This window comes from Erythranthe guttata, chromosome 1 (assembly GCF_056151865.1).
Source record: "Erythranthe guttata isolate IM_541 chromosome 1, IM_541, whole genome shotgun sequence".
In the NCBI taxonomy this organism is placed as follows: domain Eukaryota; kingdom Viridiplantae; phylum Streptophyta; class Magnoliopsida; order Lamiales; family Phrymaceae; genus Erythranthe; species Erythranthe guttata.
The window spans coordinates 1,167,497-1,192,935 of record NC_142533.1 but is presented as its reverse complement, the minus strand read 5'-3'; the positions used below and the strand labels follow the sequence as shown (position 1 = coordinate 1,192,935).

Here is a 25,439-nt window from a genome sequence, read left to right as displayed (position 1 = left end):
TTTTTGAATTCTTTTGACTTTTTTTTCTTAAAAAATTAAAAAAAAAATAAAGTGAATGCCGGAATTTGACCGGAAAAAAAATTCAGAAAAAAGAAAAAAAAAATTTCTCAGAAAATTATAAAAATGTGGGTTGATTTGAGGTCAATGTGTAATATTATAGAAGTTATAGTATAATGGATGAAATTGATAAAAAAAATATATAGTGGATGGGATTTTAGACAAAAGATACGACGGGATGAGTTTATTTGAAAAACTGTTTTTTGTGTGGACAAATGTGCATTTAAGTCCCTTGTTATGGTGGACCGATTATGTAGACCGCTGATTATATAAAAAAAATATTAATAAAATAAAAATAGTTATTTGATAATTTGGGTTGGGTCGGCTCTGTATTTGATGGTCAGAGATTATTAACCCGGCCCAATAAAACGGCCCATTTACAGATCTGAAGAAGAAAGAAATTTCACTTCAGTGTGAGAAGTTTAGGCGGGAAAGCGCCAAAATTTCACATTGAACCCTCGAAATTCCCCAGTTGTACGATTGCGTCTCTCCATTTCCCAAATTGATTTCACCGTAAATTTTATCTGCCGAAAAGTTAGCCCTTTCTCAGAGCATGGCCGAATCTCTCCGACGAACGGCGGCGATTGGAGGAGATGAGCTGGATGACGACGACGTAATGATAACGTCGGAGTTTCCGCCGACGGGGACGACGGACGTCGAGCCTCTCCGTGAAAAGCTCCGGCAGCGGTGGGAGTTAGCCTCGGTTCTGAATTTTCTTCACGTAATAACACTCTCTCCTTTAATTTTCCGTGATTTTGTTCGGTTGATTTTACTTTGGCTCACATTTTAGATTTTTCGGCAGCTTTTCATTGTTTCCCTGATCTGCATACAGATGTATTTGTTTCGTATGCATCGTTTTCTTAAAGATTTTGTCTGTTGTGGTGGACAACTAGATTGTAACCTACGTGTTTGTGATAATGTCTCATTAGCAAGACAAAGCTACCATCATTAAATATTTCTTTGCTTCATTGACTTTGCTATTGGCATTATTTTTCTGCATTTTGTGCTGATGTTTGAGTGTTCTATTAATACACATAGGTATTTGAGCCGCTTATTGGGAGTGATCTGAAGATATCTGCCGAAGAAGTAGAAACCTCACTTATCGAGCAGAACAAGACACTTGCTCATCTTCATATAGCGCTTTTAAAGGTGTCATTTGCATCTATTCTGAATGAACCTGTATAAATTGGGAATTTACGATACTTTTTCTGATACTGTTTTTCAATACTTAATATGCATTTTTTTTACCCAAAAAATTATCTGCTGTAGGTGAATGTTTTCTTGAAATGATGTTAAAGAGCTTCCTAGTCATGTCTGAAGATTCAAGAGATATTTTTCGAGTTTGACCTGGACATTTTTGGATCAAATTTTATCTAAAATTTCCATAATCAACTAGCTAACTAGCTGAATAACTCAAGTGGCGCTTTAATATTTGAAATCGGAAAAGACTAAACAAATTATTATAGCAGCAACTTTAAGATGTAATGTGATAAGCTATACAATCCTATTCATAAATTGTTCATGAGTTGCCAATTGTCTCTCCTGTTTTCTTTTTCATAAAACCCACTCGTAGATAGTACGAGTTTATTGATTTTCCAATAGCTCTCATATTTCTGTCTTACAAGTAGCTGGTGTTTATTTTTCAGGGAATTATTCAAGAAAGCAAAATTTTAAAGGGCCCTGATGCCTGGATGATTTCTCTCAGTAAGACACTCTCAAAGTGGTGGCCTTGGGTAGGTCAAACTTATGAATCACGGGGACACATTTTGAAAATTAGGTGATACTAATCCATTTTATCTTTCTTTGCAGGTCGCCGAAGGAAAATTTCCTTTAACTGGAGCCAAAGGGTATATGCTTCTTGTCTTTCATTCATTTGTAATTCCTGGCGTCATGTTTGTCATGGCTAAACGTGTTTCCATTCTTTACCTTCTATTTTCAAATTTTCAGGGAGGAGATATCTCTCTATAAGGAACTTGAACCAACAACTCGTTTACTTGTTCTTAAAGCTCTCTGTGAAGTTCGAGCCGATGTATATATCCAGAATCTATCTTCTTTATATGAATATATCTAGTCATTTATATGATATATTTCTGTTGAACCTTTTTTTTTTGGTTTGTTCTTTTTACTGTAGTTGTAGGTGCACCTATTTCTCCCGTTAATAATGAACTTGCAGAATTTTCTGATTTTTCGACCTACATAATTTTCACATGGTGGTTCTTCATTTTTTCCTATCATGGTTCTGATGTCTTGTTTCCTTTGCAGCAATATGATGCTGTATCTTATATCAATGATGAAATTAAAAGTTGTTCTGAAGTTTCTAAGTTCTGCAAGGACAAGCTTGCAGGAGATGAAAATGGAATTGCATTCTGGTAAATTCCATGGGAAATTTTTTTTTTGCAGAAGAAGTTAAGGATGGTTTTATATATGATTTTCTTTGTTACAGGTACGATGGAAACGAAACTATTGGTCATAGGTTGTACAAGGAAATTCACTTATTCAAAAAGGAGCAAGGCAAGTCTAAGGGTAAAGTACCAGTGATTAATTCCAAATGGGAGACCCTCGCAACTAATCTTGAAGAGTTCAAGAAAATTGTGGTATGTGCACATGTTCTTTTACCTAAGTTCCTCTGACTGCCAGATTGGATTGATACTCTATGTTCTCTCGATCGTAGGACGAATATTCATCTAGTGAACTTAAATGGGAGGTTGATGTTAGCAACTCTGTCCAAAATGATGTTATTCCTATTCTAGAAAAGGAATGGAAGGTCCGTAATTGCAGTTCTTTCCACAACTCCACATTTCTTGTTTCAATCTTACTTTGCCTTTATTTAATGTGATTATTTCTATATACTGCCTTTGATAGAAGAAAGAGAGGAAACAGCACCAACAACAAAGACAAAAGATGCTCTTGAGAGGTTTTCGAAATTCTGGAATAGCTCGATCTTGCCGTGGTCACAAGACTATTGATTATAGATTTGGTATGGTATACGGTTGATCTTTCATGCACATTGAAAGATTATATACGAGCTTCTGTGCACACAAAAGGCTAAACCTCTAAATATTGTTAAAGCTTCAAATCTGTGTGAATTCTTTGTGATGCTGCAATAATACGAGATCGTTATAGCATCTTTCGAGCTTAAAATCATATGCATCAAAATAATTAACTTGTTACACTTCATAAAATTGTAACAGAGTTTGAACTGATATGTTTCATGTTTGTGGAGTTATTTATGCCTGATCACTGCAATCTGTTATATGCACTCTATAGTGGATTAGCCAAGCACTAGAATTCTATTCTCAAACCTTTGGCTACAAGTCGAGAAAACTTGATTGATTGATGATTATGGGGTGGATCAACATGTTGCTGGCAACAGTTGAGCAAACTCTATTAAAATACTCCAACATGTAAACTCTCCTATTCTCTGACTAAGGGTGCTTGTTATATTGCAGATGACTATGACAGAGCCATTACGGAGGCCATACAATATGCAAAGTACGTATATTAAAGTTTTTTGCTTGTCAAATTTAATCGAAAGTTGATTGATTGTGCTTCATACCTGTATCCTTTTTGTGCTCTAGCAAACGGAAGACTAGTGAAGAGCCAAGACAGAAAGAGAAACCAAGCCAGCGTGGAAAAAAGATGGAGACTACCTCAAATGAATCTAACAACTCTGACCATAGTTCAACAGATAATGGATCCACTAAAAGTGATGTCAAGAAAAATAGTCACGAAGAAAAAGATGCTGCTGCTGATGATTCCAGCGATGAAGAATACGACGAAGAAAAGGAAGATGACGATAATAAAGATGTTCTTACAGGACAAGTAAAAGTTGAAAATAAGATGTTGGTCCAAAGGCCTAAAGGGTCCCGCTTCAGTAATAGGCTAGCTGGAATTCCAGGTCACACTGTACCGGAAAGCATGGATATAGGTGGTGCAAGGAACAGGTTAAGGCAAAGGTCTCCCGTAAATACTGCTGCTGATTCTGTGGATTCAGGAGATGAAAAAAGCTCATCCTGAATTGTTTATAAACCATCATCCCCTATGAAAGAATTTCATGCTGCATACAGGTTTTTGTGGAAGTAGATACTTTTGGCATAGATTTTGAAGTAGTTATCCTCGTCTTATCTCGTTTTGTGACGAACGTTGAAATAGCTAACTATTGGCAATTTTAGCTTTAATTAGGATTTATCCAGCCTCGGGTTACTGATATGTTAATAGCTGTCTATTTGTGGTTTAAAGTTCATCACTTTTGTCGAGCAGTTGTACTTGTTTATTGCCATATGGTGCTTGCTTCGAAGCCAATACGTGACGTTTTATTTAGATATTCTATTTTCTAATAGTTTTTTGCTCGTCAAAAAACCGACAAGCGTTTTGAGTTACACTACAGGTGCTACCAAATTACTCTACCTTCAAAACTTCAATAACATCAAGAAAGGCTTTGAGTACGTGCTTGTGCACTTTCTTCTCATTAAGTTTCAGGTAACTCAGCAGAAGCTCCTCCATGTATTCCAAATCAATCGTGAGATCTTGATCTAGCTTGGATATCACCATCTCCACCATCGATGAATAAAACTCATCATACGGATTAGACGAATACATGCACACAGCGAAGCTTCCAAGGAACATTCCGGAAGGTACTTCATCGAACGAGCCTGACGCATCTGCCCTTGTTGGCAAACTAGAAGGCCTGTAGAAGTATAAGGGTGGATCATCCATCGGGTGATTTTGAATGTATTTTGGGCTGGACATGGTTTTCCGGGATTTCACCGACGGAATTGCGTTTTATTTTAGAAAATCGATTGAGGAAGTTAATTCATGGATGAAAAAAGGATAACACAACTGATGGCTTTATATACGGCTATGATTTATAGAATAGAAAGGTCTATGAGCTAAGCTAAGGATTAAGTTTCCTACATCTACAATTGAAATTGTGATAAGTTGAAAATTATTTCTGAACTCTTTAACTTAAATAGTACAGTTCCATTAATGGAAGAAGGTAGAGCTCATAGGGAGGAGGCAATGAAGAGTTGTAGTGGTCCTAACTAATCTTACCTATGAGAAAAAGCATGTAGTGCCCTCATTTTTCATGCCTATACATAGATAGATGAAGAAGTTTAGCACAAATATTTTCCTATATCTATCCATATAAGAAAGCAGTTGAAAATTTAATGGTAATCAATATATATTACATTTGCAGGATTACTATCAAAGTCAGGATGGCCGAGTGGTCTAAGGCGCCAGACTCAAGTTCTGGTCCTCGTAAGAGGGCGTGGGTTCAAACCCCACTTCTGACAAATTTGTTTTTAATTTTTTTACCCTTTTAAATTCTTTAATTTTTTCATTTTCAATTTTTTTTTTTTTTTATTTTTCTACCCTTTTAAATTCTTTAATTTTTTCATTTTCAAATTTGTTTTAATTTTTCTACCCTTTTAAATTCTTTAATTTTCTCATTTTCAGATTTGTTTTCATTTTCTACCCTTTTAAATTCTTTAATTTTCTCATTTTCAAATGTCTTTTCATTTTCTACCCATTTAAATTCTTTATGTCCTCATTTTCAAATTTCTTTTAATTATTCTACTATCCTTTTAAATTCTTTATTTTCTTATTTTCAAATTTCTTGTCTGATACAAAATAAATTGGTCAAAATTTATGTGTATAAATGCAAAATGACAGCTTCAAGAGCCAAATAAATACACAAATATTCCCTCCATATTCTAGGAACAACTGTATAATCTCACAAGAGCAAAATTATTCGACACACAACTCGGGCGCAATTTCAACAGAATCAACCGTTTCCATCTGATGCAGAGATAACACATCCAACATCACGAAAACATCCTTCGAAAACGTCTTCGAATAATCCCCCGATACAAACTCTTGAACCACACTATCCACCTCAATCACGCTACAGCCAGGTGTCTTTTTCATGCTCTTGCTTCTAATAAACTTCCTCATCTTCGAAACCCCGTCCCACTTCCCAAGATCCGCATATATATTCGCCAGCAATATAAGATTCCCCGTATCCTCCGGTTCGAGCTCCAAGAGATGCTCCATCGCAATAACCGCAGTTTCAAGATTTCTATAGGTTCTGCAAGAACTCAATAGAGAGCCCCATATCGCCGAATCGGGCTTCATTTTCATTCCGTTTATAAGCTTCAAAGCTCGATCAATCTGCCCCGTTCGACCAAGAAGATCAACCAGACAACCGTAATGCTCAATCCCAGGTTCTATGTTGTAAAGATTCTGCATGGACTCGAAATATAACAGCCCCTCGTCGGATAAACCCGCATGCCCACAAGCTGATAGTAGGCCGACGAATGTGATCTCGTTTGGCTCTACGTTTTTCTTTTCCATTTCATGAAACAGTTCGATTGCTTCGTGGGCTTTTCCGTGGTGTGCTAAGCCAGCTATCATAGTACTCCATGTTATTACATCCTTTTCGGACGTTTTACTAAATAGCTGCAGAGCTTGGTCCACACTGCCGCATTTCGTGTACATTTCTATCAATGCATTGCACACGCGGATATTTCTCAAAAAACCCTTTTTCTCCGCATAAAAGTTGATCCATTTTCCGAGTTCTAGAGCTCCTAATTGCGCGCAAGCTGGCAAAACGGCCACCAAACTGATCCAATCTGGCTGCATCCCAACAATCTGCATTCTTCTGAACACGTCCAATGCATCGCTAAAACACCCGATTTTAGTGTACCCCGATATCATCGCAGTCCAAGAAACAATAGTCTTGTTCGGCATGTCTTCGAATAACGCTCTAGCTTTCCTTGCTTGACCCAGCTTCATGTGCCCAGAAATAAGACTGTTCCAAGAAATCACATCTCTCTCAGTCATTTCATCGAACAGGTTGTGTGCCTCTGTTATCCCATCACACTTCACGTACATGTCCAGCAATGAATTCTCTATCATGTTATTACCCGACAACCCGAATTTATAGACATGGCCGTGGACTTGCCTCGACGACCAAACATTCAGAAGGGCCCCACAAGACCTAATGACAAATGGGTACGTGAATCTATCGGGAACAATTTGCTCTGCAACTTGTTTCAGCATTTCCTTGTACACATCGATGGTTAATACATACATGCGGTTGTGCGTATAGGCTCTAATCATTGCGTTGTACAGGAAAATGTTGGGCTCGACAACTTTCTTAAATAGCAAAGCTCCGTAGTGAATCTCGCCGCTTTGATCGCAAATATCCAGCATTCTCGTCACCAAGAAATTGCTTTGCAGCAGTGAAAACTTCTCCATCTGGGCATGTATTCTCTTCAACTCAACCATCTTATTGCACTTTCTTAGTACGGCTATGAACATATCTTCCAATCCTCGTACTGCCAACACCCCCATTCTTGATGCCATTCCCAGGATTAAAGAATACTTTTTTTTAAAGCCCCTACATTAATATGAGCTGTTGCGTTTTTTACTAGAATAATTTAATCTAAAAAAAAAATCTTTCTTGCAACAAAAACTTGGGTTTTATCGATGAGAGGGAGACAATCATTGGCTGAAATTTTGAGGAAATGTTCGCGAAATTCGTTATACGATGAAGGAAGGCAGGTACATGGAAGGGTTTTCAGAATTGGTTATGAAGTCGATTTAATGATAAATAACGACCTCATAGAAATGTACAGAAAATGCAGCAGGGAAGAAAAGGCACACAACGTGTTTGATATAATGCCTGAGAGAAACGTCGTCTCTTGGTCTGGTTTGATGTGTGGGTACCTGCAATCAGGCAATGCCAAGGCTTCATTACTGCTCTACAAAGAGATGGGACTTTCAGACGTGAGGCCGAATGAGTATATTTTGTCGACAAATGTGAAAGCGTGTGCGTTGTTAAGCGCTCTGCAAAGTGGGAAACAGATTCATGCCGTGTGCAGTAAAACCGGATTCAGATGGTACCCTGTTGTTGGAAACTCGATCGTTGATATGTACTTCAAATGCGGGAGAATCGAAGAAGCTGAAAAGGTGTTCGAAGAAATGCCAATTAGAAGTCTCATTACATGGAATGCGATGATAGCAGGATATGCATCCCTACTAGAAAGTACGTCGTGTAAAAAGTCTCTGCATTTTGTCAAGAAAATGCAGGAAAGTGGAGAAACCCCCGACGAGTACACGTTCTCGAGCAGCTTAAAGGCTTGTAGTATTCTTGGAGCAATTCGAGAGGGACGACAAATCCACGCGTTTCTAATAAGACAAGGCGTAGACTCAATTTCCACTCACGAGATTCTTTCTGGTGCATTAGTCGATTTTTATGCTCAATGCGGATGCTTACTCGAAGCGCGTGCAATTTTCACTCAAATGGAACGAAAAAGTTTGATATCATGGACCGCTCTAATGGTAGGCTATGCTCGAAAGGGATATTTAAAAGACGCTGTAACCTTGTTCAAGCACCTCATGAGAAGCAATATTCCTCTCGATAGTTTCGTTCTTTCGAGTATAACTAGTGCCTTTGCAGATCTTTCAATGGTGGAATTGGGAAAGCAAATTCACTCCCACGTTATAAAAAACCCATCAAATTCGAACACTTCGGTGGAGAATTCGATCTTGAATATGTATCTCAAGTGCGGTTCGACAGAGGAGGCTCGAAAAGTCTTTCGCAGTATGCGTGCGAAAAACGTTGTCTCGTACACTGTAATGATCACAGGATACGGCGAGAACGGTTTCGGTAAAGAAGCGGTTCGACTTTTCGAGGAAATGGAAGTGGAAAATATCGAGCCCGATAGTGTGACATATTTGGCTGTGCTTTCGGCTTGCAGCCACTCGGGGCTTGTGGAGGAAAGTCTAGATTTTTTTTCGAGATTGTGCGATGATCGAAGGGTGAAGCCTAGTGTGGAGCATTACGCTTGTATGGTCGACGTGCTCGGTCGAGTGGGGCGTTTGGAAGAAGCAAAGGAGCTTATAGAGAAGATGCCTTTGAGGGCTAATGTGGGAATTTGGCAAACTTTGCTTAATGGTTGTAGGTTGCATAAGAATGTTGAAATGGGGAGACGAGTGGGAGATGTTTTATTGAGATTGGATGGAGAGAATCTTGTGAACTATGTTTTGATTTCGAATATGTTGTCTGATAATGGGTTTTGGCGGGAGAGTGAGAGATTGAGAGAAGTGGTGAAAGGTAAAGGGTTGAAGAAAGAAGCTGCATGTAGCTGGTAGAAATTCGATTAAACTTACGAGAGATGTAAACCAGACTACGCTAATCAAGCGTGACTAGCTCGACTTAGTAATCGTTGGCAACGAAATTCGAATCTGGCTCAATTGATACAGGTTGACTTGCTCTAGATCATCCCTTGCAGGACTTATCTTATTGAATACTTTTTTGGTTCTAAATGCAATTAAAGATCATATCATTTGTATGAAGAAAGTGTTATCCGAGATACTTTTGTTTTCTTAGGCCTTGTTCGGTTGCCAAGATAAGATCAAATAATCTAATGAAATATCCAATTATTTTATCGGATCCCGGGATGTCTAACAAAAATGCTCCCTAAAAGGCAGGATAAAGCAAGATAAACCATTGTAACATAATATTTGTGAGTAGATCCGATAAATTAGTGGGATAACAAACATCAAACAAAGTCCAATCATTTAGTAAATTATGGTTAATCTCCTCAACCAAACGAGGCCTTAATTAAGGGGAAATAGTTGTTGGCACTGATAATCATATGTAAAGTAGCACTTGCAAGAATCTTGCAGCATACAAGTTTTCCAGTTTCAAAAAGTTCAACCATAAATGTACAAGAAACTAAAAACATTAAAAAAAAAAATTAAAAAGAACCACCATACATTTTCATAGTCTTAACAGATATCAGCCACCAAAACCGTAATTGGTAAATTTCTAGAATAAAATAAAATCGAGATTAGAGCATACGCAAAAATCAGGCATTGGCCACGAGAGGTTCGTCATCGTCTTCACTTTTCGGAGCACCTTCGGTGGGTCCCGCAAACTCCGCCTCATCGTTGATCGAGTCTTGTTTGGAAGTGGTACCGTACATCTTCCTCCGGATTTCTCTTCGTGCAGCCTTTTTCTCCAATTTGAGTTCTCCGAATTGCTTCTCTAAATTGGACTCGTCCTCTGGAGAAAAGAAAACAACCTCCATTTCACCGAGGTCTTCGTACATTTTCTCGATCTTTGTTTTCCAGTAAAGTCCCATTTCTGTATCCATTTTATGGTACGGTGTCTTGAGCAAGTACTCGTCAAATCCACCGGCCTTGTCTATGCACCGCAGTGCGTGCGTGGTTACTTTGACTCGGACCTGCCTGTCCAAGACGTAGCTGAAAAGCCTCTTCTCTTGCACGTTCGGTTTCCAGTGCCTCCTCGACCTAAAGTAAAACAAGAATCATGAAAATCGGAATTTTTTTTTACTTGTTTCGGGACGATTGATGAATAGCATACGACAAATTGGAGCTACGAAATAAGTAGTTCGACACGTCGTGAAAAACAAACAAACATTGGAATGTATACTATGTACCCATAACAAGATCAAACACAAAAACAGCAAATAAGCAACAACTATAGAGACGAGAACTTGATCTGATCAATGTCAAAAACGACAAAAAATACACCAGTTTACTTCTCATAGCCATTAGAGGTTGTTTGCTCTAACTAAGAACGACTTTCTCTTCGTGCCACTACGCAAATAAACAATGACCTATACAACCCATTCATACTACGAAAGCAAAAATCTATTGATAGCTAATAAACCGATCAAGTGAAGAAAGTATGCAGAACGAACACCTTCCGAATAATATCAAAAGCTACACATTCATTTCCTGACTAAAATCGTCTTATATATTATTCGCAACACCAGAGAATAAAGTTTCTACTACAGATCTTCACTCTCCATAACTTGGTAGAAACTATGCTATTACACACGCTTCAAGGAGTTAACTAAATGAAATGTCGAACGAGCAATTTCATATAGATCGGCAAAGTAAAACAAAAAGCCAACCCAAATTAAATGGAAACACATTCAGCCACTATTTCGTAATCATCAAATATATTTCAGATATTAATGCCAAAAAATCACTTTAAATTCCTCCAACCATCAACCCATTTTCACCAGATACTCATTTATCGACATTATATTCGCAGAGATTAGATCACATAAAACGTCGTCGTACCATAATGGTTGTTATACCCACAAACACAAACACAGATAATAAAATCATAAAAATATCGATCAATTAACAAAAGCAAAAATTAAAAAAAAAAAAAAAAAAAAAAAAAGAGAGAAATTGGAAATGAATATATATGTACAGACTTGTTGCCACCGTCTTCACTGACGCGATTGCCGAACTGGATATGACGGCCGGCGAAAAGTCCGCGCTGAGCTCGGCCCATCACGACTCTGCTATCCGGCATCGCTTTCTTCAGCTGATCTTTTACCCCCGGCGCTAAATTCTGTTCCCCGCCGATTTTCTTCACAATTTTCTTCATCATTTCCCTTGACCTGAACGCCATTATTGAGTAATTTCCTGAGATTCAGTATTTTCGGATTAGGGGTTTAGTGTTAGGGTTTTGAGGCCCCCTTTTCTTCTGTTGAGTGTGATTCAGTAGTAATGGATTTTGAAGAAATAAAACAAACACTTTTTCACGAATATTGCAACAAAATAACTGGGGTCAAACTGCTAACTAAAGCAAGATTAGGGGCTTATCTGGAATTTTCTTTTTCTTTTTTAAATTTATTTCTTTCCTTCTTTGGAAGATTAAACTCTATACTTTTTTATTATGTGCAAAAATAAAAATAGTAGAAATATCAGATTTTTAATATTGTGATGCAATAGTTCCTAAACCAGACAATAAATAATTTATGCCATTACCAAAATAAAATAAAATTATGTGTGTGTGTGTGTGTGAGAGAGAAGTTTGACCAATATTGTTTACAGAAAAGTTTATACAAAATTGATTTACAGTGGAATCCTACATCAAATGAAAGATTTTATTTTTCATTACATTATTAGGTCATAAAAGAGAGAAGACAACCACAATCCATATCATAAGAAAATCAAGATTACATTACACTGCTATTGCAGGTACATTGAGGGAAAAAAACTCAACAGATCGAAAAAAAAAAACACGTGAGAAGGGATTTTAAGATGGATCCTTAAAAAAGGGATGCTCAAGAGCTTGACGGGGCGTGAGGCGTTCGGATGGATCGAACTTTAGCAATCCATTAAGCAAGTTTAAAAGGGCTGATCTTGAAGAATCGACATGCCGCGAGACGAGATTCTGAATATAGCAATAATAGTCAAACATGTAATAGGTTGGTATTAATCACAGTGTCTAACAACGAACAAAAGAAAGAACAATTCTGATTCGACGAGCGGAAGAAAATGGGGGAGATTGAAACCTTCAATTGGTCTAGCTTTCTTACTGCACGGATGCTATCTCTGGAAACTGCTCCTTCTGGCCAATTGAGTCGTGATCGTTTGAAATACTTTTCAGCACCTCTGCTGCAAAAGATGTAAGGAATAATAAAGCCATCTATCTCAATCTTTTTTCCCCGTTAATTTGACATTGTAAAGATGAATTAATGATGAGAGCCATGTGTCTCGTGAATGTAAATAGTATTACGGGAGTGGGGTCTTAGACGGTCAAACAATCAGAAAATACAAAAGCAGAGCAAAACGACAGATAGGAAATAAAAAACGAAAAAAAATGGAAACCAACACCTGCCAATAACACTTGTAGCAAAAAGTACTTACTTTGCTCTTCGAATGATATGTTCCGGCAGAGGTCCCAACACCCTCTCCATCATAGCCAAATGCTCCAAGTTTTCATGTGTTTGGAAAAGTGCTTCACCCTACAAGTATACACTCTCCGCAAATAAGAACATAATACACACACACGCGCGCGCAGAATATCTAAGCTAGGAAAAAACGAAGGATTAGTAGATTGAAAGAGAGCAAATCTAACCGTGCAAAGTTCTACAAGTATGCAACCAATGCTCCAAATATCACAAGGATAAGACCATCCTAAACCTGGGACAGATAAAAGACAAAATGGAGAAATGATGATTCTCTTTGCATAATAAAACTTGCTTCAACAGATAGTCATATTTCCAACTCTCGATTCAAAAGACACATTTCTTAGTCAGACCTATCTCTGAAGGCACCATGGAATAAGCTCTTAAGTAAACTTCCAATCCCGAATTTTCATTTAAAAGGGAACAAACAGAAAAAAGAACAGGGCAATCAAGAAAGTCAAAGGAGAAACTCTAATACACGTGACAGATCTTGTAGCACAAAAGGTGTGAAATAGTGAATCATAAGCATTGTTCTAGACCGAAAAGTATAATACGATATACATATCTGCTATAAAATACAAAGTCTGAGACAGGCTCAAAAGGAATTATTCCTGCTCTCCTCAACGATTTAATGTTTAAATACACTTGATGCAGTTTGTGCTCGAATTGTAGCAGATCAAGAACTGTTTTTGGACTATAAGGTCATTTAAAGTACAAGAATCGAACATAAGTGATGTGAATCTCACAGACAGCTGTAACTAATTACCTAGTATGATCTCAGGTGCCCTGTAATGCCTTGTTGAAACAATGGAGCTATGCCTTTGTGTATCATCAGCAGTACTACCAAAATCAATCAGCTTAATTGCACTTGACTTTGGCAAGCACTTGAAATTTGTTTCATCTGACATCTTCTGAACCAACCAAAGACAATGCTCAAAAATGTGAAATGTGATTGAGTCTTGTCCAATAATAAATGGTTCTCCAATTGTATAAGGCCATATACCTTGCAAACTGGAAGCTTCACAAAATCACCAGAGACGAGAAGTATATTTTCGGGCTTCAGGTCGGTGTGGATTAACCGTAAATCATGCATATCTGTTGGATATAGGAAAAGGATTCAAAAAGTTATAAAGGACATCATTAGAAATAAAGCTAGGTGACTGGACATATTTAAAATCTTGGTAAAGATCCAGGTAGGTAACTGGTTAGAAAATCAAATGAATACATAGTATGAAGATAAAGCAAGGCCAAGAGCAATTCACAGACATGCTACAGATTCCAAAAGCTGGCGCCCAAATTCTCGAACAAGATCCACAGGAAAAGAGGAGTACTTATTTCTCTTTAGAAAATCAAATAAACTCGGTCCAAGCTTCTCAAAGACCTGATAAAACCATTCAAATCCATTGAAAGGAGTTTTCTGTCAAGCTATGAGTATCGCGAATGAAGTTCACATTGACAAATCGACTTATGCTAATGGAACCAATATTCTTTTCAATGAATGTCATGCATATGTCCAAATACAAAACTATAATAAAAGATTTCAAATAAAGTTCAACTATACTCCTTTTCCTTGACGAAGATGCGGTTTGTGAGTTGCTAAGGGAAACCCCTGGCCACCCAACAGATAATTCAAATTCAGAGATTATTACCCTGTCCCCACATGCAAAGACAACTTCGGAGTTAAAAAAAAAAAAAAACTAAATAGAAAATGGGACCACTGATCCTGATATGTATCATCACTAGCTTGAGTCGTTAACATTTGAATAGAGCTGGAAATATAAGGTGCTATGAGAAATCAAATAGAGATACTTACTAAGCAAATATGATTGCGATAATCAAACCAACTATGCATCTTCACACAACTGCAAGAAGGAGATATAAATTAGAGAAAACAAAATGGCATCCAACGGAGATAAACTTGTTGACTATAAACAACTCACTATGGATTGTCTTTATCATTTTTAGCAAGGGTCTCAAGTACGTCAACCTCGATCATTGCTGCATCACGATATTTCTTTATGCTTCTAATAACTTTGATAGCCACATATTCTCGTGTTTGTCGATCCCAACATTCCAATACTCGACCAAATGTGCCTACAGCACTAGCAATTTGCTGATTTGATACAAGAGAATGAGGAAAATATAAGGATTTCTTATCAGCAGGCATGTGAACCGCTAACCTTCACCCATCTTGCCAAGAATCTTATCTGTCAAAACAAAAGGCATAACAGATGTTCAAATATTCAGATTTGAATCAAGAAAATGTGCCATAAACAAGTTAATCACAAGAATCGAAGATCATCTAAGAAAACACACTCAAAACAAATGGCTTCACAAAAGGCAAAACCACAATTAACCTAATACATTCTACAAACAGGATGACAAGACAACCCATATAGAAACGATTTCAATAACTACCCCAGCTAATTTAAAACTAGAATAAAGATGGAATCAACATAAACAACAAAACAATCACAAATAATTAAACGAAACACCTCAACATCGAAAAGAAAAATCAATAAGAAAACAACAACACTCAATTGCATGCTAAGCTTAGAATACAAACTACAATTGAGAAAAACACAAATTAAACGAGAAATCAAATTACATCTAGGGGTGAGATTTTCGCCGAGGCTGAACACATAATGCCCATCGGGATCGTCATTCCTCTTCGGAGGCGAGACGTGTTTCCGCAGCATTGGAGCTGGAGGTGCCCTATCTTCATTATCCTCAGCATCTCTTTCATCATCCTGCAAAAAAAAAAAAAAAAATCAGTTTTTTTTTTGTGTCACTTCGTTTTTTCCGGAGAAACCCTAACTCAAAATTACTGAAACAAATTGCAAAACCACCTCCGTCTGTCCCGAGGGAGCAACATCCCACGTCAAACGACGCCGCTTCCGCGTCTGCCGCTCTCTATCCTCCTCCTCCACCACCATAACTCCCCCCTTCACCGCCAAAAATGTATGTATATGTATATGTATTATATGTATCTGTGCTAACAACAATTGCGCAAATTCACGACTGCGTTTTGATTTCTGCAACCAAAAAGAAAGATAAAAGACAAATAATTAAGCGAAGCTTCGTCTTGCAAATTGATGCGTCTTCTCAGGAGATGATTGTAGAGGAAATTAATCTTGACAGTGAAATGAAAACTGAATTATTAATCATGAGCTTTATTATTTGATCCTAATTATACATTACGCTATAACTAATTAATTAATTAATTAATTAATCATCAGCTTTTTTGTTTGGGCCTAGCTTTGGTTTATAATTGCACAATTTGCGTCTAAATTAAATAGTAAATTTACAATCTTGGGCCAAGGCCCATTGTTAACTTTATCTTTTATTTATTTATTTTTGATAAATAAAAAAAATTGCACGCAATTTAAATGATTAATAATTAACTATTACCTCATTATGTGCTCATCTCAACACATAATAAAAAAGTATGTTAAAATATAAAATTCACATTCCCACAATATGAATAACGAATCAAAAAATATTCCATTTTTCAGCCTCCTGTTTTCGACAAAACTATTGGCAATCTTTTTTAATAAAGAATTTGCAGTCAATTAAATAGGTGCACCGAATAAATTTACACTAAGCTAATAATTATATATGATAAGCTCGATCGAGTGATTATTAATAAAATAATTTGGATTTAAGTCAAATAATACAAATTCACTGGCTCCAACCGCTCGATAGAATATGGTGGGGCCTAAGTTAAGACTTGAGATATAAAAATTTGCCATTTAAGAAAAACACTAAAAAAAAAAAAATTCGAGTGTCCCTACTTCCAGTGAAAAGCGTGCGTTCCACGCGACCACCACACGGCCTTATAAATACCCCTCAAAAGAAGAAAAAATCATGCATCAGCCAAACACGCCCTTAACCAGTCGTCTTCCAGTAGAGAAACTAAGGAAGAAAAGATGCAGTCGCTGCAAGACAAGGCGTCGGAGTGGAGCGGAGTGAATCGAGACGACGCGTTCGCCATTGATCAAACCAATCTATATGAGAAGCTTGGCCTCCAGACCTTCATTTCTCTCTCCACCAATTTCTACAACAGGTAAATAAAACAAAATCACGGGCTTTTGTTTATTTTCTGCTTTTTTGTTAAATTTGATATATGCTAGTGGTGTATTTTGTTAATTTCAGTAAATTTAGTGTTGAGAAATGCATTACTCTTTGGATTTTCTGGCACCGTGATTATTGGGGATTTTTCGAATTTGAATTTGGAGGTGTGATTGTATGTATGTGAAGAAGGGGAGAATGGAATTGATTTGATTGTGATTATCTCTCTCTCACACACACACACAGTTAAATATGAGGAATATGTGTTAAGTTTAGAGTTGTGTTGCTGTTGATTATGAATCACTCGATTTGTAATTTATCGATTTCTTGTTTGTTACGCGGATCACGAATATCAGAGTTTATGATGATGAGGAAGAGTGGTTCCGATCAATTTTCGCGGATTCGAAAAAGGAAGATGCCATTCAGAACCAATACGAGTTCTTTTCACAGAGGATGGGAGGGCCTCCATTGTACAACCAAAGAAGAGGTAGCTAACTACGCTTCTCGTTTATTTGCTCATATATATGTGGCTTAAAGTCTTGTTTGGCTCCTTTTTACTTGCCGTTTCTTCAATTTCATTCAACTGTTCATTGAACATATTATAGGTGCTTACTGTATCACTGCTGCTATGTAGTTTTCTCCTTTTAATTTGATGCTAATTTACTCTAATTTTCCCGGTAAGATAAGTGTACTCAAATCCATATCCGAAATACGGCATATACAGAACGAAACAACTATACCCTATTATACAAACATATCCAGATAAACTGTACGTGATTGAAAATATGTTCACTTTCCGAGCTTTTTCGACTCCTTGTCAATAATCAAACTTGATCGGCTTTCTTCTGTTCAGAAATCCGAGTAATTTCTCACTTAAACATGCAGTTCATTATGATTTATTCTTGACATCTTACAGAAGAATGAAACTTTGTTTTATCGGATCACGTTGCAAATTAAGTTCGATATTCTGCTCTTTTTTTTTATATATATAATCTTGAAACTGTTGCGCGTCTTTTGACAGGTCATCCTGCGTTGATTGGCCGTCACCGCCCATTCCCCGTTACTCATGAAGCTGCAGAGAGGTGGTTGCACCACATGCAGCTAGCATTAGACAGTACTACGGATATCGATTCAGAATCTAAGATCAAGATGATGAACTTTTTTAGGTACATTTCTTTTCCCTACTAATTTTTTTTTCTTCAAATAAACGAGCATTTTTTCTATTGGCCATACTAAATTAAGTTGGCACTTTTTTGCTGCTAGGCACACTGCATTCTTTCTCGTTGCTGGAGACGAGTTGAAGAACCCGAAACAAGGAATTGCTTGCAAGCATGCAGCCGGAAAACCAGCTGCAGTCTAAATTTACTCGGATTGCTAATAGAAACGTAGCAAGATGATAGAAATAAAGACATTCATTGTATGATGAAGATTTGTTTCAAATTTATTTGGAAAATTAATTAGAAATATAATTTTATATTTATAATTCGAGTCTGGTAATCGGGAATAATACTTGCTTTAATATGTTTGATTAGCATTGCAGGAATAATATTGGCATTTTCTCGAACAAGAACATATTGGGGATGTTTGGTTATGTTTCCAATGGGAATTTCTAGTTTTCAAAATTTCTGATGGAAAAAGTAGTTTATTGGTTTTTGTGTAGAAAATGAGAATATGTTTGGATGAAGGGGTATTTTTAGTTTTATGTAGGTGTAGAAATGAGAATATGTTTGGTTGTGGTGAATTTTCTCTACGAAAGTACGTGCAAAAGTAGAATATAATGATTGAGGATGATGATAGTGATGATGATGATGATGATTATTATTATTATTATTATTATTATTATTATTATTATTATTATTATTATTATTATTATTATTATTATTATTATTATTATTATTATTATTATTATTATTATTATTATTATTATTATTATTATTATTATTATTATTATTTTATTTATTATTATTATTTTATTTTATTATTATTATTATTATTATATAATAATAATAATAATAATAATAATAATAATAATAATAATAATAATTATTATTATTATTATTATTATTATTATTATTATTATTATTATTATTATTATTATTATTATTATTATTATTATTATTATTATTATTATTATTATTATTATTATTATTATTATTATTATTATTATTATTATTATTATTATTATTATTATTATTATTATTATTATTATTATTATTATTATTATTATCATTATTATCATTATTATCATTATTATCATTATTATTATTATTATTATCATTATTATCATTATTATCATTATTATCATTATTATTATTATTATTATTATTATTATTATTATTATTATTATTATTATTATTATTATTATTATTATTATTATTATTATTATTATTATTATTATTATTATTATTATTATTATTATTATTATTATTGTTGTTGTTGTTGTTGTTGTTGTTTATATTCTTATATTATTATAATTATCATAATTATTATTATTTTATTATTTATTAGTATTATTATTACTATTACTATTATTATTATTATTACTACTTCTACGATGAATATTATTTTTAATAACAATAACAATATTATTATTATTATTATTATTATTATTATTATTATTATTATTATTATTATTATTATTATTATTATTTTATTTTTAGTAGTAGTAGTAGTAGATAGAGAAATTGGGAGGAAAGAGAGTGTAGATATTAATGAGGAGAGAGGAGATAAAGTGTAAATATTAATGAGGAGAGAGAAATGAGTTGTTGGAATAAAATATATAGGTTAGTAGTAGGTTTTAGTAGGTTTGAAAATTGAAAAAAGTATGAATAGTGTATTTTCAATAAAAATTTGATAAGAAAAAATGGGAATTTCTAGATAAAATTGTGAAACAAACATGATCTCGGTTTTATGAATAGTATAAAACTGGAAAGTGGGTTTGGAAATGAAACCAAACATCCCCATTGCTTTTCTTTATTTTATTTTTTTTTTGTCTAAATAATTCGATCTTTCCGGAAAAAAATGAGAAATCCGTATATTATATATCACAATGAATATTTTTCATTTTTTGTTATAGATAACATAAAAATGTACACTATCAAAGTAGACAATTTTTTTTTTCATTCTATAAAAATGCTATTTTAAAAATAATTTGGGCAATTTTAAATCCTTTGAAGATACAATCCAAAGGACAATTTGGGTAATTACTTTCTCTGACCATTCTAGAATCCATTTGACTGGCAAAGATCAGATTTTGACATTTCAAAGCCAATGCTTTGAATGACTAGTCCAGTTTACTAAATCAATAATCTCATAGCAGGATAATCTAGACTTTTTTTCCCCTCTTTTTTGGGTAAATTACGAAAAAAAAAACCCCTTAACTTAGGCTAAATTACGAAAAACATCCCAAATATCCGTAATTACCCAGACGACCGTGTGATTTTTCACATAATTTTTTTGATTCCGGTGAATTTTTTAATTACCATTTCAAGAAAATGAGATAAAAGTCTTTAAAATCCTATACATATAGCAGAAAGAAAGAAAAAAATGACAAAAAACAACATACATTGGCTGATTAGCATAAAATTAAATCAAACAAATACGAAAACATGACCTTATTGTTCGATCCATCGATCATTTTCCTTCCTATGATTTAAAAGAACGGAATGGTTTGCATATCGAGCAGAGAAAGACCTGTAAAGATTATCGGGCTCGATCCTGCCCGACCCTTCGTCGAAATTCTACAAATACGTTTGCGGATCGTATGTTTTCTGCATTGCGGCTAATGGCGAATTATCTGAACTCTTGTTCTTCTTTCCCCTTTTGGTTCTTCTCCAAAACATTAGCCATTTGTAGTTTGATGAATGTTCATGCTCTGTTTGCATGTAGTTTTGCCCTAACCGTACACTTTTACTGCGCGTGTTTTTCCAGTTAGTAAATGGCATTTGATTACTGTAGGAGAAACAACTGGAGAAGATGGATTATATGTTTTCAGAGTTTATTATATATATATATATAGGCTTGTTTTGAGGTTCACTGTATATATATAAATATATATATGTGTGTGTGTGTGTTATGAAAATTATTACTCCCTTTTGTGATGCCATAATTGACCTAATTAGAAAAGTGGCCTTGAATTTTCTATGCACTTTGTTTTTTTTTTTAAATATTCACATTTTCTGAAAATTAGTACACGCGTTCACATCCCGTTTAGAGAGATTTTTCGACGTATGGAAAAACGAAAAAAATATATATATATTACGAAAAATAATTAGAAAAGTGGCCTTGAATTTTCTATGCACTTTGTATACATATCAAGCAATCTTTCATTTTATGAGAAAAGAATATATCTCCAACAACTTGCCATCATTTCTTTGCAGCTTAGTCGAAAAGTTGGAGTTACTGTAATGATTTATATTTCGGCTGCCTGCCAAAGAAAACACGAAGAAACGAAGAAATAATAACAAGATTTGAGGCACAATTTCAAGTTAATTATATAATTTTAAGTTTGATGATTAGAATACAAACAACCATTAGGTGGAACTAATTACTTTCTGCTGCTTTTTGCAGACCAAGTGTTTCTTTATATTTAACATGTTGAACATTAATCATTTGATGTCAATTCATTTTAATATACATATATCCTTGTGGGAAAGATTAGAGAGAAATATTCCTCAAAAAAAGAAATTTCGAAAATTGAATTGCGCTAAGCTCGTTCACCGGCTCTCAAACCATAGATCTATGCTCTCGAGCTATTATTAATACAATTTGAAAGCTTTTTTAAGACCAATGATTTGATTTCACAAAGATAAGTGCATATTTATGTCTTAAGGACACAATACAACAAAAAAATCACCCTCTGCCCCGACCCAACTATCAACTTCTCTCTCGATCTTCTTTGGAGTCCCTCCCCGTATGAAATAAGCCACATCCTCTCGATTAACAAGTGAACTTTTGACAAATTTATTGATTTTTTTCGGGTGTCACATGAAATCTTCCTCGAGTTCTTGCAGGGACTTGTTCGCAGATGCTATGTCCTTGTTAGAGGTCATCTTCTCAGCTACCATCAAATTTTTGTAGCTCCTTAATTCAGCCTGTCTCTCCTTTTCGAGTTTGTCTAAATCTTCTCGTCGTTTCTGCAAAACATTTACGAACATCGATCAGTCAGAAAATTGCTATTTTACTTTATATAAATAGTGATTATTTTAAAGAGGAAAACAAACCAAACCACAGAGCAGCTGATTTTTAACAAGCTGATTTTGTTAATGTTATGATGCTAATGTGTATTGGGCAAGAAGTATATTTTAACTTAAGTTATTAGAACCACAATCAAAGATGGTCTATACAAAAATCAGCCAACAGAGAAAGCTGGATTAGATTTTGCATATCCCGACCGATTAAAATTGAACCAGGGCACCACAACTACTTCTTAAAGGAAATTAAAATAACATACCAAACTTAATCTGTATACCAATGACAACAAGTAGACAAGTATGAGATAAACGTCCGCTATATATTCATGACGAACCCAAAACAGAAATTTAACTAGATATATAAACTTAAAGTAAACGAAAAGACTATATAACGAAAAGACTATATGACTCACTTTATCACGAAGCTGCTGTTTTCTCTCTGCTCTTTCAGCTGCATTAACTGCCTCTCGTTCAGCTAGACACATGAAAGAACAAATCATAATATGTTATACTGAATGGATAACTTTAAAGCATGATACTTAGAAAAGTCCTGAAACTCAGAAGACGTGTGGTAGAAGAGCAAATAAGACGTGGAAAAGCATGATTACTGGGTAACATAACAAGAAATGCCCCCAAAAATTTAGTGTTTTCAAATAAGAACTGCATATTCACCTTTCAGATCTGGAGTTCTTTCCACCTTTGTCCTGTTTAAACGGTTAACAATCTCATTTACTCGCTTTTCCACTCTCACAGTACGAACCTAAGCAAGAAAAAACAATAACTTTGATCTCCAATATCAACCAAATGAATATATCCAGGTGCAGGAAAAAACGAATAAAGTGATTAGGAGAGACACACACATAACAAAGCTCACCATTTTTGAACTATAGAAACCGACTTGTCCAACATCCATGGATGGAGTCTTCTTAAGATTCTGCCAAGGGGTGTAAACAACGTCGACATTGTTCACTTTATTTCCTACAAGATCAAAGAAATAAAATCAAAATAACATATTGTAACTATAAAAAAAAAACATTAGCATCTGATTCGACAAAACATTCAAATTCTTCAGCAAACTGAGAAGAGTTAGATAGATAAGCTACAGTCGATAAAAAATTGAAACAAAACACTGAACACGAACGAATCACTTGCCTTGGATGGAATTTGCTTTAACCAGTTGGACACAATCTTCCAATACCCCTTCAGATATATCATCAATGGTTTGACCCTTGTGCAATCTCAGATAAACATGGGCTGAAGACATTTTGTCCACATGGAACCTGCACAAAATCATTCCTGTTACGTAAGTTGTAACAGGGGTTAACCTTACAGAAGTATATTAAGGTATTTAACTCCTCCGCAAATCACCGTGGTCAGACTTAAAATTCATTTAACAGTCATGCTCAATAGATGAAATTCAACAAACTAAGCTATTTTTTAAGATTCAATTGCCAACTCAACTGAATTTGCAATGCGGGGATAAAACTCAAAACTTACAACCAAAATTGAAGATTTCATCTTACAGTCAACTGAATTAAACCCGAGCCACCATTCGCATGAAATATGATTATTTAATGAATTTTACTCTCTGGCAAAGAGGAATTCCCTTCACCAAACGCAAACAAACCTAATTCGTGTTTAATCTAAACAAACAGCATGCCTTCCATTTTCAAATTCAACAAATTCCCAACCGGAAATTCTCCATTAAAATCCATATATGATTGAGCTTCTTCAGAATAATAATAATAAAAAAAAAAAAAAAAACAATATCCCCAAAAAAAAAAATTAGTAATTGCAACTTTCTTCATTCTAAAGCACCAAAACATTTATTGGAACCGCAATTCTCAAAAATAGCTCAAATCAACTCCAATAAACAAATTCAAGATCTATCCATCGAATTAAAGAGTTGAAATGAGAAGAAAAAGAAAAATCCATTAAATTAAAAAAAAAAAAAAAGTACCAAATGTCTTCGGGAAAGCCGTATTTGATGAGCTCCTCGTTCTCATACTTGTCGAGTCCCATGAAAATGGTGTAGTCCCCGGCCTCCGGTCGCGCCTTGAAGTAGAACACCATTTTCGTTTCTCTTCCTTCTTTCTCTCTCTAGGGTTTCGATTATCTTCTGTGGAATTATTGAGATTGTTGAATTATGTTAATTCAATTGAAATTTCCGAACGCCTCTCCTTTGCGCACCTTCTCTGTTTCTTCGCAATATAATAATGTCAAGGCTGCGGCTATATGCAAGACTAATTCCACTTGTGCAAGACCAAATTAAAATTTTCAATGTATAAATACTATAATACCCTTATTTATTAAAAAAATAAAAAATTCCAAATATGCAAGACCAAAAATTCAAAAACACAAAAAACCCTATCACAAGACCACAAAATCACAAGACCAATCCTCATCTTCTCCATCTTCCAAAAACCACAAGACCTTTCTCCTTCCTCCTCCATTAACCCACAAAACCTAGAAATTCAAAATCATCAAAACTCAACAAATCTTACAAAGATGACAAGTATGGAGTCAGAAGACATCAAAATAGAAGATTCTACGATGGAAGAACCCAAGAATGTATGCATTTATGGGTTTTTTTAGCTAGAATATCGATTTTCCAAAAAAAATCCCGCGCAAACGAATTCGACATGTACATGTCGAATTTTACAGGTAAAAATCGACATTTAGATGTCGATTTTGAGGTATAAAATCCGACATTTAGATGTCGAGTTTGAGGTATAAAATTCGACATTTGAATTTGTGCTATAAATTCGACATGTCAATGTCGATTTTTACCTATGAAATTCGACGCTTAAGTGTCGATTTGTAGCATAGTTTTTCGACACCTTGGTGTCGATTTTTGTTTTTTTCTCATTATTTGTATTTGGTCTTACATGAGAAAAAAAAGCCAATTTAATTTATGGGCATATTTGTCATTCCATCTTAATAAAATAGAATCTTTTAGAATCTTTCTTTAATTTGGTCTTGCACAAGTAGAATGAGTATTGCATATAGCCGCAGCCTAATGTCAATTGTCAATTTCTTCGAACCGGTTTTTTTTGGTACAGACCGGACGAGTCAGCTGTGGACCGTTTACTTACTTCTTATTGGGCCTATTAACTGGGAAATTGGTGGGCCCTTGGGCCAGAGATTTTGTATATAATAACTTCGACCACTGAGAAAATATTATTTATTTTTTAGTTAAAATTGCACATAACTCCCTTGTACTTTTGATATAAGTATATGGCCCCCTATAGTTTGAATTTTGTGCACATGACCCCTTTTTACTTTTAATATAAGCACATAACCTCCATATGGTATTCATGCTTGGTAAATAATCATGCTCGGGTGAGGAAATTTTTTGAAGTACGAGGGG

The 25,439-nt window shown here is 35.0% G+C and overlaps 7 protein-coding genes and 1 non-coding gene across 13 annotated transcripts; 4 read left to right on the top strand and 4 right to left on the bottom strand.

The window, feature by feature from the left end:
- Positions 1-467: 467 nt before the first annotated feature.
- LOC105975362 (DDT domain-containing protein DDR4) lies at positions 468-4,434 on the top strand. Its single transcript, XM_013000556.2, has 11 exons — positions 468-778; positions 1,096-1,206; positions 1,704-1,790; positions 1,867-1,904; positions 2,005-2,086; positions 2,320-2,426; positions 2,501-2,651; positions 2,729-2,821; positions 2,920-3,034; positions 3,507-3,549; positions 3,636-4,434. The coding sequence occupies exons 1-11, from the start codon at positions 611-613 to the stop codon at positions 4,072-4,074; spliced, it is 1,434 nt and encodes a 477-aa protein (XP_012856010.2). The 5' UTR covers positions 468-610; the 3' UTR covers positions 4,075-4,434.
- An 833-nt stretch (positions 4,435-5,267) lies between these two features.
- TRNAL-CAA (transfer RNA leucine (anticodon CAA)) lies at positions 5,268-5,351 on the top strand. The gene has a single exon. It is a non-coding gene; the product is annotated as a tRNA-Leu (tRNA).
- A 342-nt stretch (positions 5,352-5,693) lies between these two features.
- On the bottom strand, positions 5,694-7,425 carry MEF21 (mitochondrial editing factor 21). Its single transcript, XM_013000464.2, has one exon. The coding sequence runs from the start codon at positions 7,423-7,425 to the stop codon at positions 5,806-5,808; it is 1,620 nt and encodes a 539-aa protein (XP_012855918.2). The 3' UTR covers positions 5,694-5,805.
- Positions 7,426-7,548: 123 nt separating this feature from the next.
- LOC105975284 (Tetratricopeptide repeat (TPR)-like superfamily protein) lies at positions 7,549-9,517 on the top strand. Its single transcript, XM_013000463.2, has one exon. The coding sequence runs from the start codon at positions 7,549-7,551 to the stop codon at positions 9,214-9,216; it is 1,668 nt and encodes a 555-aa protein (XP_012855917.2). The 3' UTR covers positions 9,217-9,517.
- A 171-nt stretch (positions 9,518-9,688) lies between these two features.
- Positions 9,689-11,635, bottom strand: LOC105975287 (Ribosomal L28 family). Its single transcript, XM_013000469.2, has 2 exons — positions 11,322-11,635; positions 9,689-10,380 (listed from the first exon to the last, which is right to left on the bottom strand). The coding sequence occupies exons 1-2, from the start codon at positions 11,519-11,521 to the stop codon at positions 9,936-9,938; spliced, it is 645 nt and encodes a 214-aa protein (XP_012855923.1). The 5' UTR covers positions 11,522-11,635; the 3' UTR covers positions 9,689-9,935.
- A 319-nt stretch (positions 11,636-11,954) lies between these two features.
- AME3 (Protein kinase superfamily protein) lies at positions 11,955-15,962 on the bottom strand. 6 transcript variants are annotated; one of them, XM_013000465.2, is made up of 12 exons: positions 15,656-15,962; positions 15,415-15,556; positions 14,987-15,013; positions 14,747-14,900; positions 14,620-14,668; positions 14,073-14,187; positions 13,810-13,901; positions 13,573-13,717; positions 12,977-13,041; positions 12,766-12,863; positions 12,411-12,513; positions 11,955-12,289 (listed from the first exon to the last, which is right to left on the bottom strand). In XM_013000465.2, exons 1-12 carry the CDS (start codon positions 15,740-15,742, stop codon positions 12,152-12,154), a joined length of 1,215 nt encoding a protein of 404 aa, XP_012855919.2. In that variant the 5' UTR covers positions 15,743-15,962; the 3' UTR covers positions 11,955-12,151. The 6 variants fall into 6 exon arrangements, with proteins under 6 accessions (XP_012855919.2, XP_012855922.2, XP_012855921.2 ...); XM_013000468.2 differs by having other exon boundaries at positions 12,411-12,510; XM_013000467.2 differs by having other exon boundaries at positions 13,573-13,714.
- Positions 15,963-16,663: 701 nt separating this feature from the next.
- On the top strand, positions 16,664-18,447 carry GLB3 (hemoglobin 3). The gene is made up of 4 exons (XM_013000403.2): positions 16,664-16,872; positions 17,234-17,364; positions 17,899-18,043; positions 18,141-18,447. Exons 1-4 carry the CDS (start codon positions 16,736-16,738, stop codon positions 18,235-18,237), a joined length of 510 nt encoding a protein of 169 aa, XP_012855857.2. The 5' UTR covers positions 16,664-16,735; the 3' UTR covers positions 18,238-18,447.
- A 3,099-nt stretch (positions 18,448-21,546) lies between these two features.
- Positions 21,547-24,290, bottom strand: LOC105975366 (coiled-coil protein). The gene is made up of 6 exons (XM_013000561.2): positions 24,030-24,290; positions 23,222-23,349; positions 22,944-23,047; positions 22,742-22,829; positions 22,483-22,544; positions 21,547-22,012 (listed from the first exon to the last, which is right to left on the bottom strand). Exons 1-6 carry the CDS (start codon positions 24,140-24,142, stop codon positions 21,860-21,862), a joined length of 648 nt encoding a protein of 215 aa, XP_012856015.1. The 5' UTR covers positions 24,143-24,290; the 3' UTR covers positions 21,547-21,859.
- Positions 24,291-25,439: the final 1,149 nt, after the last annotated feature.

Bases quoted from the DNA above. Each gene is read 5' to 3' on its own strand.
- LOC105975362 (XM_013000556.2), top strand. From the start codon at position 611: ATGGCCGAATCTCTCCGACGAACGGCGGCGATTGGAGGAGATGAGCTG. The intron at 2,427-2,500 runs GTAAATTCCATG...TCTTTGTTACAG, and splicing joins GAAAATGGAATTGCATTCTG to GTACGATGGAAACGAAACTA. The intron at 2,822-2,919 runs GTCCGTAATTGC...TGCCTTTGATAG, and splicing joins TTCTAGAAAAGGAATGGAAG to AAGAAAGAGAGGAAACAGCA.
- MEF21 (XM_013000464.2), bottom strand. From the start codon at position 7,425: ATGGCATCAAGAATGGGGGTGTTGGCAGTACGAGGATTGGAAGATATG.
- LOC105975284 (XM_013000463.2), top strand. From the start codon at position 7,549: ATGAGAGGGAGACAATCATTGGCTGAAATTTTGAGGAAATGTTCGCGA.
- LOC105975287 (XM_013000469.2), bottom strand. From the start codon at position 11,521: ATGGCGTTCAGGTCAAGGGAAATGATGAAGAAAATTGTGAAGAAAATC. The intron at 10,381-11,321 runs GTCTGTACATAT...GTTTTACTTTAG, and splicing joins AGTGAAGACGGTGGCAACAA to GTCGAGGAGGCACTGGAAAC.
- AME3 (XM_088815269.1), bottom strand. From the start codon at position 15,742: ATGGTGGTGGAGGAGGAGGATAGAGAGCGGCAGACGCGGAAGCGGCGT. The intron at 13,042-13,572 runs GTAATTAGTTAC...TATCTGTCCCAG, and splicing joins GGCACCTGAGATCATACTAG to GTTTAGGATGGTCTTATCCT. The intron at 12,864-12,976 runs GTTAGATTTGCT...GTATACTTGTAG, and splicing joins TACTTGTAGAACTTTGCACG to GGTGAAGCACTTTTCCAAAC.
- GLB3 (XM_013000403.2), top strand. From the start codon at position 16,736: ATGCAGTCGCTGCAAGACAAGGCGTCGGAGTGGAGCGGAGTGAATCGA. The intron at 16,873-17,233 runs GTAAATAAAACA...CACGAATATCAG, and splicing joins TCCACCAATTTCTACAACAG to AGTTTATGATGATGAGGAAG. The intron at 17,365-17,898 runs GTAGCTAACTAC...GTCTTTTGACAG, and splicing joins ATTGTACAACCAAAGAAGAG to GTCATCCTGCGTTGATTGGC.
- LOC105975366 (XM_013000561.2), bottom strand. From the start codon at position 24,142: ATGGTGTTCTACTTCAAGGCGCGACCGGAGGCCGGGGACTACACCATT. The intron at 23,350-24,029 runs GTACTTTTTTTT...GATTTTGTGCAG, and splicing joins GGCTTTCCCGAAGACATTTG to GTTCCATGTGGACAAAATGT. The intron at 22,830-22,943 runs GTGAGCTTTGTT...TTTCTTGCTTAG, and splicing joins GTTTCTATAGTTCAAAAATG to GTTCGTACTGTGAGAGTGGA.